The 13,741-nt window shown below is 51.9% G+C and overlaps 1 protein-coding gene across 6 annotated transcripts in view; it reads right to left on the bottom strand.

The window, feature by feature from the left end:
• Positions 1-13,741, bottom strand: part of ADCK1 (aarF domain containing kinase 1) — a 115,185-nt gene that overhangs the window by 53,106 nt on the left and 48,338 nt on the right. For 2 of the 6 annotated variants that reach the window (XM_028496234.2, XM_055088653.1), the window contains exons 4-5: positions 13,361-13,564; positions 8,206-8,331 (exon numbers count right to left, since the gene is read on the bottom strand). The exons of 2 other annotated variants lie outside the window; for them this stretch is intronic. In XM_028496234.2, the coding sequence (XP_028352035.1) occupies positions 8,206-8,331; positions 13,361-13,564 (330 nt within the window). The remainder of the gene's footprint in view (positions 1-8,205; positions 8,332-13,360; positions 13,565-13,741) is intronic. 2 more of the 6 variants (XM_055088654.1, XM_055088655.1) reach the window with 1 other exon arrangement.

Genomic DNA, 13,741 nt, shown 5'->3' with positions numbered 1-13,741 from the left:
GCAGACTGGGTCCCACAGGCCCATCAGCGCGGCCTTGAACCAGCCCCTCGCCTCCATGAAGGGTGTGGGTCTCTGGAGTCAGACAACACTAAGGTTCAGTTCCCAGTTGAGCCACTGTCCTGCTGTGTGATACTGAGTAAGTTACTCAGAGTCTCTGAATTTCAGTTTCTACATCTGGAAAAAATGGGGAAAGGGATACCTACCTCGTTGAGCTGTTGTGAGGACTAAATGAGACCTTGTGTTTGAAAACACCTAAAACATGCTAGGGAAGGAGAAAACACTTAATAAACATTCAGTTCCTTGACCTGCCAGGTTCCCCATCTGCCTGTCCCGCCTCCCACTCAGGAATGCTGGGAGAATCCATCAAATGCCAGAAATATGAAACCTTGTGAAAAGCACAGGGGTCCTTACAGAGAACAAGGGAACGCAGTGGTTAGGAGCCTGGGTTCTGCAGTCAGCCCTGGCTTCTGCTCCTGACTCTGCCTGGTACTCTCTGTGTGACCTCAAGCATGTGACTCAACCTCTCTGGTCTTGGTTTGCTCCTCTGTAAAATGGGAATAATAATAGTACTTCCCCTCATAGGGCAGCTGTGAGGATTATAGGAGATGATGCCTGCAAAGTGTGCCAGTGTCCCCCCATTCCCTCAGATCTTTCCTCCTTCTCTGGCCTGATTTGCAATTCTCTGTATTTCCATCTGTGCCTGAGGACTCCTCCCCCAAAGCCGCAGGAATTAACAGCCCTCTGGAGCAGCCATCACTCGGGAAGTTAGAAAGCTGGTGTATAAACACCCTACCTTCTCCCTTGGTTGTTGAGTGCGATGATTCTAAGGTGACTGTTTAGCACCGTTTCCCAGTCTCCCCACAGCATTAACCTTCTTCATTCACCCACTGGGGCAGCTGGTTTAAGAGCACACAGCCACCGGCTGACTCCTCTTCCCTAGACAAGGTTCCCACTTCCTACTGGAAGACCCTGAGCTTCCCACAAAACCACCTGCACTGGAACCCTTTTCTTGGAGTCATCTTCTGGGAACACCCAACTAGGATGAGCACCTCTCACGCCATGAGCACTGGGCCAAGGTTGGCAATTATGTTCACTGTAGGATGGGGCAGAACCTGGGACTCCTCCAGATCATCGCTTCTCCACCAGCCATCACCAGTAAAGACATCCGCTGACATGAACATCTCCGCTTCTGTTGGCCTTACGCATCTTTATGCCTTCTTCTGCCTTGCTGCTTCCCACCCGACCCCAGCTCTAAACCTTGGGGTTTAAATGAGGGGGGTAATTATCTTACAGACCCCACCTCCTCGACCACAGTGATTGGTCCGTATGGAAACAGACAACTGTATTTGCTAATAGGGCTACCACACCAAATTACCACTAACTGGGGGGGGCTTAAAACAATGGAAATTTATTGTCTCACAGCTCCAAAAGCTCAGCTCATCTGCAGTCAAGGTGTTGGCAGGCCTGCGTTCCCTCTGAAGGTTCTAAGGGAGAATGCTTCCTTGCGTCTTCTTAGTTTCTGCTGGCTGCCAGCAATCTTCAGAGTTCCTCAGTTTATAGTTACATCACTCAGATCTCTGCTTTCATTGTCACATGGTCTTCTTATAAGGACACCAGTCATTGGGGACCACCCTAATCCAGCGTAAACTCATCTTAAGTTGCCTAATTCCATCCTCAAAAACCTTATTTCAGTCTCAGGTTCCAGATAGACATGAATTGGGGGGAAGAAGGGGGACACTTTATTTTATAAAATGAAACTAGAGTGGTGGGGGGAATTCCTCCTGGGGCCACAGTTGGAAAGAGGTGAGGCTGACAGCTGCCGGTGCCAGGTGGTCATGGAGGGAACATGAATGAAGCTGACCTGCAGGAAGAAGTGGAGAGACAGAGAAAAGAGTCCGGGAAGAGCTCCCCAAAGGCTCAACTCCACCCCAAGCCTTCCTAAGATGTGGTTACATTAGACAAGACATACGCCTTTTTGCTTCAGCTAGATCAAGTTGGGGTTCTGATCCTCACAACCACAAAAGACCCAATGCACCCATCTGTTATGGGTTGATTTGTGTCCTCTGAATATGCAGGTGTTAAAGTCCTAACCCCCAGTACTTAGAACATGAACTTATTTGGAAACAGTGTCCTTGCAGGTGTAATTAGTTAAGATGAGGTCATGCTGGCATAGGGTGGGACCCCTAATCCAACATGACCGCGTTTATGAAAAGGGGCAATTCAGACACAGAGACAGACACACACAGGTGCACACACACACACGGGGAGAACGCCAGGTGAGAGAAAAGGCAGAGATCAGGGTGATGCTTCTACAAGCCAAGGAACACCAAAGATTGGCTTCCAAACACCAGAAGCGAGTGGAGCGGCAGGGGACAGATTCTCCCCGACAGCCCTCAGGTGAACCATCCCTGCCGACATCTGGATCTTGGACTTCCAGCCATCAGAACTGCAAGACAATAGAGTTCTGTTGTATAAGTCACCCAATTTGTGGTACTTTGTTACAACAGCCCTAGCAAACTAATACACCCCAACAAAGCTCCCTGTCATTCCAACCCCACTGGTCTGCTCCTGGCACAAAACAAGCTGTGCTCAGCCCTCACCACCACACTGCCCGGCCTCATGTGCTGTCGTACTTTCCCTCCTTAAATCTTACTCATCCTCTAAGGGCCAGCTCAAGGCCCACCTCCTCCAAGAACCCCCTTCTGAACTTCCCCCAAACTCTTCCTTCATCAGCCCCACAGGTGAGGCCTTGATTGTTCTCTAATTACTCCCTCTGTGTATTGTTTTGTCTGCCTGGCTTTGGGGTGGGAGGGGGGAGGCGGGAGGGAGTGATGTGGCTTTGACATTTTCTGTATCCACCACAGCGTTGGCACAGAGGTAAGAACCTATCAGCTGCCCAACAAACCTGTATTTTCTGAGTGAGCAAAGCAGCAAGTGGTCACCCCAACCTTCCAGAGTCAGTGAGTGGGACCACCATGAGCTGAGGCCCTTTCTTCCTCCGCGGAACAGCCCAGACACACAGCAGCTAAGCAGAGGGTTTGGGCGCCACCCTGCAGGACAGATCCCAGAGAAGGGGAGCACCCAGGCATGGCCTATGGGCCAAAGGTGAACTGGTAAGCGCATGGGTATAATCTCCCCAAAGCACAGACAAGGACTGATAGAAGGAGACGAAGCTAGCTAAGTTCATCCCCTTTGAGGGATGAACTTAGGAAAATACAGCTTCCTGAAAGTCCTGAAAAGTCCTGAAAGTCCACAAGAAACTACAAGGTCCCAAGTAGGGTGGAAGCTACCTGAGGCCCTCTGGGTTTCGCTGAGAGCAAGACCGGCCTCATTTCCTGTGCAGGGCCTCTCCTTCTGGGCACTAAGCTTCCAGCCCTGAACAGAACAGTCCAGGAGCACTAGCCCTGGATCAGGAGTCATGAGAACCAGGTTCTAGTTCTGCTTCCACCACTAAGCCGCTGTACCACCCTGGGCAAGTTGCTTCTCCTCTCTGAGCCTCAGTTTCCTCACCTGTGAAAAACTGGGGTTGAACAAGACAATTTCTAAACCGTTACAACGCATGAGTTAGTGAGGCTCTTGGATAACTTGCGTCTAAAGCAGCTGCCGCTGGACAATGAGGGCTGAACGAGAAGATCCAGTGTTTGTCAAACCCCAGGAAGATCCAAGTACCAGGTGAGGTGCTGGATATAATCTGAGGGTCCCGTCTCATTGCTTCAGTTCTTCCTCACAACCTTATACACGACAACCACAGCTAGCAGCTACTGGGATTCACCATATGCTGCGCACTGCATTTTAGATGGGTTAATCTTTCAACCCTCATCACAGCCCTATTAATACAAAGGTTTTATTACCACTCTTGTTTACAGATGAGGAAACTAGGGCTCAGAAAGAACTAATGATACAATTAGAATATGTAGCATTTAGGATTTGTGCAAGGCCCTCTGAATTCAGAGCCTATTTTATTAAACTTCATGCCACGCTGCCCCAGAAATGAGCCTTTTGCTCCTTCTAGAAGCCAGACCCTGACTGAGCCTCAGCCCATAGTTTATTTTTTTATTTTATTTTATTTTTTTTAAAGACTTTTTTGATGTGGACCATTTTTAAAGTCTTTATTGAGCTTGTTACAATATTGCTCCTGTTTTATGTTTTGGTTTTTTGGCCCCCAGGCATGTGGGATCTTAGTCTCTGACCAGGGATGGAACCTGCACCCCCTGCATTGGAAGGTGAAGTCTTAATCACTGGACCGCCAGGGAAGGTCCTCAGCCCATCGTTTAGATAGCCCCAGACGCACCCTCGCACAGCCCTCCACAGGCTCATGTGGGAACGTCCCAGGGAACAAGGGGGCCAGTACCAAGCCAGGCGTGGAGCTGGCCACCCCAAGGACCCCAGGCCCTACAACCTCACACCACGATGTCCTACGCTGGATGGAGTGTCTCAGCGCGTGTTATGATCCATTATTAAGCATCTTTTGTGAGCCGCGCACTGGACAGAGCTCTGAGGAAACCCCAAGATGAGGGGGAAGAGACCTGCCATCCTGAGAACGTAAACCGAACTCTGAGATGACCAGACGACCAGGCTGAAGTGAGAGGACCGCCCTGTTCAAGGGGACAGGGGCATCTGAAGTAGTTCTCCAAGTCAACCCAACCACATTACTAACTATGCACCTACTATGCACAGAGCTCACACGAGGCCTCGTAGGGGACTCAAGAGGGAAAAGCAACCGATCCTAACGCAACAAAGAACTGCATGAGAGCTGCAACGGGGGAAGTGCAAAGGAGACATTAATCCTGACTGGCAGTACATGAGGAGGCCCAGGGGGACCACTTCAGCAGACACTGTACCTCAGTTTCCTATCTGTAAAATAAGGAATAATAGTATCCATCTCAGAGGGTTCTAGTGAGAAGTGAGTTGATCCATGTGAAAGCTTTAAAGCAATGCCTGATAGCTGGCAGGCATTCAGTGTGTGTGTGTGTGTGTGTGTGTGTGTGTGTGTGTGTGTGTGTGTGTGTGTGTGTGTGTGTGTGTGTGTGTGTGTGTGTCTCTGTGGTGGTGTTCATCATCCTTTATCAAAGGATGATAAAGAGCCTGAGAAATAAAGGAGGGACATGAGAGGACAGGCCTGAGGTACAAATGCAGGTTGATGGGAGAACCCTGTGCAGCCAGGGTGCAGCTGTGTGAAGAGTGGAGAGGCCAACGGGGCTGGAAAGAAAGCAGAGTGTGTGTGTGTGTGTGTGTGTGTGTGTGTGTGTGTGTGTGTGTGTGTGTCTCTGTGGTGGTGTTCATCATCCTTTATCAAAGGATGATAAAGAGCCTGAGAAATAAAGGAGGGACATGAGAGGACAGGCCTGAGGTACAAATGCAGGTTGATGGGAGAACCCTGTGCAGCCAGGGTGCAGCTGTGTGAAGAGTGGAGAGGCCAACGGGGCTGGAAAGAAAGCAGGGGGCGGGGGCAGCGCTTGAGTACCTCTCCGGGGGCCTCCATTCCACAGGCGTGAGAGGGACGTGGCCCAGGCTGGGTAAAGTTCACCCAGGAGCTACCGAAGAATCGGACGGTAGGCACCCCAGAGACCAGCATGGGCGCCCGCCCAGCCCAGAGGAGGAAGCCTGCAGAGGGGCGTGGGCCTGAGGTGGAGCCGGGCCAGGAGGCCTAGGGAGGACGGGCCAGCGTGGCTGCCTCAGTCTCTCACCCAGTGACTAATGGCACGCCATCCGTCCCGGCTGACAGGAAAGCTTCCTGCCATCCATCTCCCACTCGTTAAATTACCATTTTATGGCCAAAATCTCTCTCATAATTGATAAAAATCTCCTTTTGATGTTCAGCATTATTGGGGGCAAAATGTTTTTCTATTCTTCATTATGTTTTTACTATAAATGTATTTTTTATTGAGAGCTGCTGGGAAGGCTGGATGAGCCCAGGTCGGGAGGGAGGGTGGTCAGCTCCCCCCGTCCCCTCCACCCCCTCCTCCCCGCATTCCAGCCCCGTCTGTTCCATTCCCAGAACGCTCACACACAGTAGCCTTGGCGAGGAGGGGGTGCTGTCTGGGGAGACAAAGAAACCAGACGCCAGAAGAAGACCGAAAGAAGCAATTCTACAGACAGCTGAAGCCCTCGGGGTGGTCCTCAGCTGCAGGCCAGTGGAGCAGCCCAAGGTGGTAAAGGGTGAGCTGACCTTGGCCCGGCCCCTGCCAGTGTGTGCGAGAACAGGGCAGGAGCCCCAGAGGGCAGGGACCCCCGGGGGTGGGAAGGGACCCCCGGGGGCTGGCATGGTGCCTGGTACAGAGGAGTGCTCCGTAAATATGTGTGAACAAATAAGAGACGGACAGGGAGAAGTTGGATCGGCATTGGAAAGAAGGCAGCAAGGAACATAAGCACGGAGGCATGTGTCATCAGGGAGGAAAGTATTCTGCCAGCCGCGGGCCCCCAGGTGGAATCAGCCCCGGGGGCAGGAGGGGCTCCTCTTACCTCTGTCCTAAGCTCTTCTCTAGCCCTAGTCCAACCCAGGGCATGTTTCGTCCCTGCGCACATCCCATACCCACCTCCTCCAGGACAAGGGAAGTTGAGTCCAGCTGCCTTCCTGCAAGCGAGGAGGGCACGGTGGGTCCTGGACACAGCACAGCCACCAACTCATGGCCCTGGGCACCCATGGCTCCACCTCATCCATGGAATCAGACCAAGAGTACACAGGCGGTGCTACTAATAGGCCTCAGGAAACTGCCCGCTGAGCTGCCAGCAGCCCCCAAGGTGGGGGTCTGTTGGGAGGGTGGTGCTCAAGAAGCCCAGGAGACAGGCTCCAAGGCAGCCTGTGCGAGGTTTCTAACAGTGGGAGGGAAGGGGCTGGCCACTAGATGGAATGCTGGGTACCAATCAGGAACAGGAAGAGAAAGGCCGATTCTTCTAGCAAAATAGTATCTGGGACCATACCTTGTATCAGAAAACCTGGTTAAAGACCCAACTCCACCATTTAAAGTCTCTCAGAACATTGGTTCCTCGCACATATGAAGCATCCAGCGCGACACAGAAACAATAGCTAACCTTTGCTGATCATCTGCTCTGTGCCAGGCATGCTCTAAATGCTCCACATTCATTAATTCATTTAATCCCTGCAGCAAGCCTGTGAGGCAGGTACTATTATTATCCCCATTTTACTGATGAGGAAACTGAGGGATAGAGAAGACATGTAACATGTCCAAGGTCACAAAGCCAGTAAACCAACAGGCAGTCTGGCTCCTGCCCACCTCAAAGGCTCAAAAAGAAGCTCAAGGGCCATGTGAGAGCAGGACCCAGGGTACAAATGTGCAAGCCAAGCCAAGGGCCGTGTGGGGAACTATAAGGGTTAATTTTACGTGTCAACTTGGCTGGGCCACAGTGCCCAGAAATCTGGTCAAACATTATTCTGATGTTTCTGTAAGGGTGTTCTGGGATGAGATATATATATTTAAATTAGTAGACTCTAAGTAAAGCAGATTGCCCTCCTTAATATGGGTGGGCCTCATCCAATCAGTTGAAGGCCTGAATCGAACAAGACTGATCTCCCCAAGCAAAAGAAAATTCTGCCAGCAGATGCACATCAGCTCTTCTTGGGTCTCCAGCCCAATGGCCCACCCTGAAGACTTTTGACTTGCCAGCCTCCATAACTGCATAAGTCAATTCCTTAAAATCAATCAATCAATCACTATTTATTTATTAGATAAAAGAACACACATGTATCCTACTGGCTCTGTTTCTCTGGCCAATCCTGACTAATAGAAGAATAAAAATCCAGCCCTGGTAGAGCGGTCACCACCTAGAGGAAGGGATGCCCAGCTCAGGCACCTTTTCCTAGTTCTCACAAAGTTCTCTGCGTACCAGCAGAAATCCTATGTGCAGGTACGCAGAAATGATATGGCTCAGCCCAGAGCCGGTCATTCACTCTCCTAGCCTATGGTCCCCTCCCCAAGCCCCGAGGCCTCCACCCAAGCCATTCTTCCAGTCTCTGCACGGCCCCCACCCAGTGGTCCCACACCAGGAACCCCTTGCACGGGCCAGGAGTTCCTGCCTCACCTCCCCGCCTTCTGCTTTTGCCTCCGCTGGTCCTCACGTCAACAGTGCCTTCTCTCTGCCACCCCCACCAAGCTTGAGAGATGAATGATGTTCTTGGGAGCAGAGCTTCTTTATCTCTTTTTCTGAACTTTTGCTTACAACTTAAACATCGCCCTCCACGCGTACCTGTAGGTTTGTATGAAACAATGACGGGTGCATTTTCCCATCTGAATCACAGTGGTTCTCTTCTGCATTCTCATAGCCACTCTGGTCAGATGGCCCATCAAAACACTGAGCCCTTGTCCCTGGGAGCTATGGGGAGTTACAAAACAAGGTCAAGTCTAGATCTCCACCCTGTGGGAGCTCAGGGGTAAAAGACAGATAAAACATCTTTCAGAGCACAGAAGCCAAACCCCAGCACCCCAATACCAGCACAAGCATTGCCCCTAACAAAGGTATTTCTGTGCTCTGCCCCAGCCCCTAACCTCATTTCCTTTGGTTTTTCATAGAATTTAAGGGTTGGAAAGAACGTTATCTGATACAACTATGTTCCAGGACAATAAACAAAACTGGATCATTCACTGAAATATACTGTAAGGAGATTGGACTTGTCTGTATGTGCTGGGGAGGTGGGGAGAGATATGTGTGTGTGTTTATGACCAAAGATAACTGTCCCATTGCAGCTGAGGGTTCTATCATCTCTTCCAAAGTCCCACTGTAACTCCTACCCCCAAGCTCTCCGCCCACCTCAAACCTCCAGCCTCCACCTTCCCCACCTGTAAAAGATGACCTCATCTCCCATGTTACTAAGAAAATTCGGCTCCACTCTGTCCTTCTTTGCTCAGGCCCCTCTACAAGTCCTCCTCTCCAGGCTCCCATTATGAAAAGAACATTCAAAGGCCCCTCTCAATGTAACCTCAGCCCCAACTTTGCAACCTCGGCTCCACTGGCCACCAGCTTGAACCCATATACTAGTCAACAAGACTATTCACTGTGCACTCTCTGTACTTTATGCTTTCCACTGCTTGCATCTTTGGCACATCTCATTAATCAGTAATCCCCTCCTCCAACCTCCACCTCCTCCAATCCCACCCATCTTTGAGATCCTGGGTCAGATGCCACCTGCTTCAGAAAGTTTCTATCCACCCAAATATAATATCTATCTCTCTCTCTCCCTCTCTCTGTCTCTGTCTCTGTCTCTGTCTCTCTCTCTCTCTCTCTCTCTCTCTCTCTCTCTCTCTAGCAGGCACTTACATGGCCAGGTATTACAGTGATGAGTGTACCTCTTGATGACCCCAGACTACAAGGGCCAGAATGAGGTCTTACCCATTTGGGCTGCAGCCACAGCTTCCAGCTCTGTGCCTTTTTCACTAAATTCAAGCTGCTTAGACAACAAAGAGAAAGAAGAAATGGAAAAATGAAGGAAAACGTGTTGAACCATAGAACTGCATGCTGTTAGAGCCTGCAGGGGGCCTTAGGGGACTCCTACTCCAAATGAGGAAGCCGAAAGGATAGGTTGGTGGTCAGTGTGAAGAACCATGCCAGGTCCTCCAACACACAGCCAAGAGCTCCTTGACACCAGGATGGTCAACAGTCTCATCCCTTAGGCTTGTGTCTGCCCAGGCTCAGAGGTGTCAGCCCAGGCTCCTTCCACAGCATGGACCATGCCCAGGAGTAGAAATCATCTGAATCTCAGCCAGCTGCTGGGGCTCCCCTCTGTAAGGAAGGACCGTGTCTTCCATACCCATCCCTGACTCTCGAGCTCAGGCGCCATCTGCTGGTCGAGATCAGCACTGCACCTGGACCCACAGCCCCAAGGGCAGTCAGGAGACCGAGGTTGAGACCATCCCCAACCCACCCCAGATCCAAGTCACTTTGGGGGCAGCAGAAATGACCCCACCTCCTAGAGTTCTGACTTCTGACTGATTCCCAGGATCTTTCCTTCAGGACTTAAGCCTAACATTCAAAAGAAAAAGAAAAAAGTAAGTTTCTTTGTGGTAATAATAGTAGAAACTTCCAAGGCACAGATACACGGACACATAGAAAAGTGATTTACAGAGGATTTCTGCCAAACGGAAGCTCTGTTACATAAGAGACAAAGCACTGGCCAGAAGATCAGGAGATCTGAGGTCTTGTCCCATCCGTCACATGCCGTTCCCTTAGCTACCTGGTCCCCCCGACTCCCTACCCAGGCCAATCCCTATGCCAGGATGGTACCCCTTCACTTGCCCTCACCTCTGCACTGACAGCACTGGCTGCTGTCCAGGGATTTGGACTGATCCAGAACCAAGTGCAAATCATGGGATCCAGAAGAGCCGCCACCTAACCCTCATCCCCCATGCTGGGGATGCCCTTTAGGGCCAGCCCTATCTGCCTGGGACAGGGATCAGTCTGAGGATCTTAGTGACCCCCCAAGGCCCCTGCTGATGGGAGGGGTCCCCAAGAGCATAGAGGGAGCCAATCAGTGCAAGCTGGAACGCACCGGCCTCGAGTTCCTCTGGCCACCTCTCCTCACTCTTCAGTCTGAGATCTAGGGGCAGCTATGCAGTCTTTGAGCTCCAGGTAACCTCAGAGCCCACACAAGGACTCACACCTAGAAAGAAGATGGTGATGCGTGGCAGACCCGGCTTCCTTTCACCACACTCCTGGAACCAGGGACGGAATGGAGGGTCCCAGGGCAGGCGTGGAGCCCAGGATCAGTGGGGCTGGCTCAAACATCTTCCTGGGGGGAGGGCTGCTCCCCGAGAAGTGTCACAGGAGGGGCTGGAGGAGGAGGGAAGTGCGGAGTGAGTGACTTCCCCCGCCCTCACAGCCCCACACCCACCTACCCTGCTTCCCACCCGTCTCCTTTCCCCTCCCTCCACCCACAGGCTGAGAAAGTGTGTCACCGGCAACAAATGCCATCTTCCCGGGAGGGAGGAGGAGGCTGTGCGCCTGTAGTGCCGGGTAGGAAACCAGAGGTCTCTGAGCTTCCCAGCTGTGAGGGACGCCCCCTCTGAGCCATGACCTTGACTTTAGCCTCCTTTTCTCAGAGGGCTCGAGTCAAGCTGTGGGTCAGAAGCCACAGGCCACCACGCTCAGGAGGACCTGGCCGGGGGGCCTAGAGAAGAGGCCCGGAAGATGCAGGCAGCATCCTCCAACCCCAGACATGCCAGCTGGGTGGGCACACCATGACTGCTGACACCCCCAGCTTCCCATCTCGCTCCACCCTGGCTCGCAGGAAGCCACTGCCCTGCTCTCGCCTCCCCCTCCGGCTCTCCAGAGACGAGTCGGCCTCCAAGGGTTAATCTGCTGCCTTCCCTCCCGTGCCTCCGCCCCCCACTGAGCTGCCACGTGCTAGCGATGATGCACTGCACACTGTTATCACAGTGATTTATTTCGTTTTAATTTGGGGGTGCACCTCATGCTGTCGGAAGCAGGAGGCCAGCAGTCTTGGCAAGAAGCAAAGGCACACGCGGCTGTGCCATGCCAATCCCGTGCCCTCTGCCTGCGGCCCCTGCATGCTAACCCCGCTCTTCCCAGCCTGTGGTCTGCTCCTGACACCAGCCCTAAATCTTCACTCGATCTTCCCCCACCTCCTCAGGAGGAAGGGAATCCACAGAGGTTTCTACGCTCACCTCCTGCATGACCCAGGCCCCCCAGAGTCAGTTAATGAGGCCAGCCCAGGCCAGGCTATCACTGAGGAGTGGTTCACCTTTGGCTGGATGCCAGGCACAAGATACCAGCTCTACAGAAAGGCACCAACAGCCAGGGCCAGCTCCACGCAGACCAGAGAACATGGAACATGGTCTTTATGAACCTCTGCCCCTACTCTCCGCCTGGTCCGCAGTAGCCTAAGGAAATTGTCACTTATCAGCCATTGGTTCATTAAGCAAACACTGGTGCCCACGATATACAACTTCCTATTCTGGAACTGCAGATAGGACTGCAGATAGGACTCAAAGGACCATCACGGTCTTCATCCCCAGACTTCACAGCTTACCGTGAAACCAACTAGACACAACTAACCAAACTACGGGAGGCACAAGCTGAAGAGCAAAGGTGTGCAGAGGGTCAGAGAAGATTTCACAGGAGAGTTGGGGTTTGGCCAGGACACACAGCACCTAGCACAGTGCCCAGCATTTGCTAGACAGATGGACGAATGGCCTAGAAACACAAGGAATCACCTGACAGGGAGAGAATGCGGTAAAGAGATTCCAGGCAGACAGAGACCATGGCAACTTGAAAGTGGATGGGGTAGACCTTGAAAGTCGCGCTAAAGATTTTATTTGGGGAAATTGGGAGGCACCAAAGGTAATAAAATAATCTCAGGAAAGGCATCAGCTGATCTAGGCTTGACTTTAAGATTATTTTGCTCAGAAAAGTTCTAGATCCAAAGGATTCTCTCTCTAAGAGGAGAATTTCAAATATAGTAATAGCGTTCTCTGGGGTACCATGAAATTATAGCACATAATTTGTAAGGCTGGGCCTGATCGGCCAATCGGCACCCTGCAGACGGCTGCTCCAATCCCTCCCCATCCCCAGAATCAAGATGAGCAGATCAGGTCAGCTAGGATCCACACCGCTGTGGCAAGCTGGGTTCCACACATCCTGCAGGTCACCGGCATGAGTCCAAAGGAGTGTGACCAGGGCTGTGTATGGAAGGGCCCTCAGCCCCTTTCCCTTTTGCTCCATGGGGTGGATGAAGATCAGGAAAGTTTGAGGAGGCAGGTCTAGCCCTTAGGAGGAAGCATGTATAACAATTAGGGATGAGTGATAATAGAATGGACCACCTTAGGCAGCAGGTAAGAGAATAAGCTTCCTATCACTGGAGGTAATCAAGCAGTGGCCCAGAGACGTTCTGGAAAAGTCATAGCATTGAATGATTAGGACAGCTCACCGATAGAGCAGTGCACTGGAATCACTTACTAACAGTCCCCTTGGATGCTTTACCTGATCACTCTAAGTCTCCATCCCTCATCTGCAAAATGGGGTTAACGATGGTACCTACCTCATAGGTTTGCCCTGAGGACTAAGTGAGATAACATGTGGGAAACAGCGCAGCTGTGAGCGCACAGTAAACCCTCAATAATTGATAGGTATTATTAAATTCAACCATATGAATCGTATTAAGTTACAGGTCAAAAACAGTCAAATATCAACGATTTCGTATGGTCCAACTAACATTTTATACTGAGGGCCACTCAGGTTCCTTCTAACCTCTCTGCTTTCACCCTGAAAGTTTCTGTGAAGCATAGTGCCACGCCACTGGTGGAGCCCCAGGGCTTGGGGCCAAGCAGCGAGAACTCTGCGGGGGCCTTTTCGGAAGCCCATCCCCCCACCCCCCGGCAGAGGTGGGTACCTCTTTGCCCAGGTCCTCTCGGATGACCTGGCGGACCTCCTGCATGCTGCTCTGTGGGGCCTGGCTGTGTAGCACCTTCAGCGTGCTGGTGTACTCCTCCGGCAGCAGGTAGTCCAGAGCCCCCAGGTGCTGGCCCACCTTGATGAACGTGCCCCGGTTGGCACAGCAGAGCTCGCAAAGGCGCCTGGCAGAGCGAAGGTGCACCTGCAGGAAGACAGGCGGGGCCAGAGAGATATGAGTGCTCACTGTCCGCTGGATGCTCTTCTCTTTTCCTGCCCCCTCTGCTTAGAAACCCTGATCCACCCCCCCACCCAGTGTACGTACACACACACACACACACACACACACACACACACACACACACACACACACACACAAACA

This window comes from Physeter macrocephalus, chromosome 11, assembly GCF_002837175.3.
Source record: "Physeter macrocephalus isolate SW-GA chromosome 11, ASM283717v5, whole genome shotgun sequence".
NCBI classification, from domain to species: domain Eukaryota; kingdom Metazoa; phylum Chordata; class Mammalia; order Artiodactyla; family Physeteridae; genus Physeter; species Physeter macrocephalus.
Note: the sequence above shows the minus strand (reverse complement) of the source record. Positions and strands in the feature narration are given on the sequence as shown.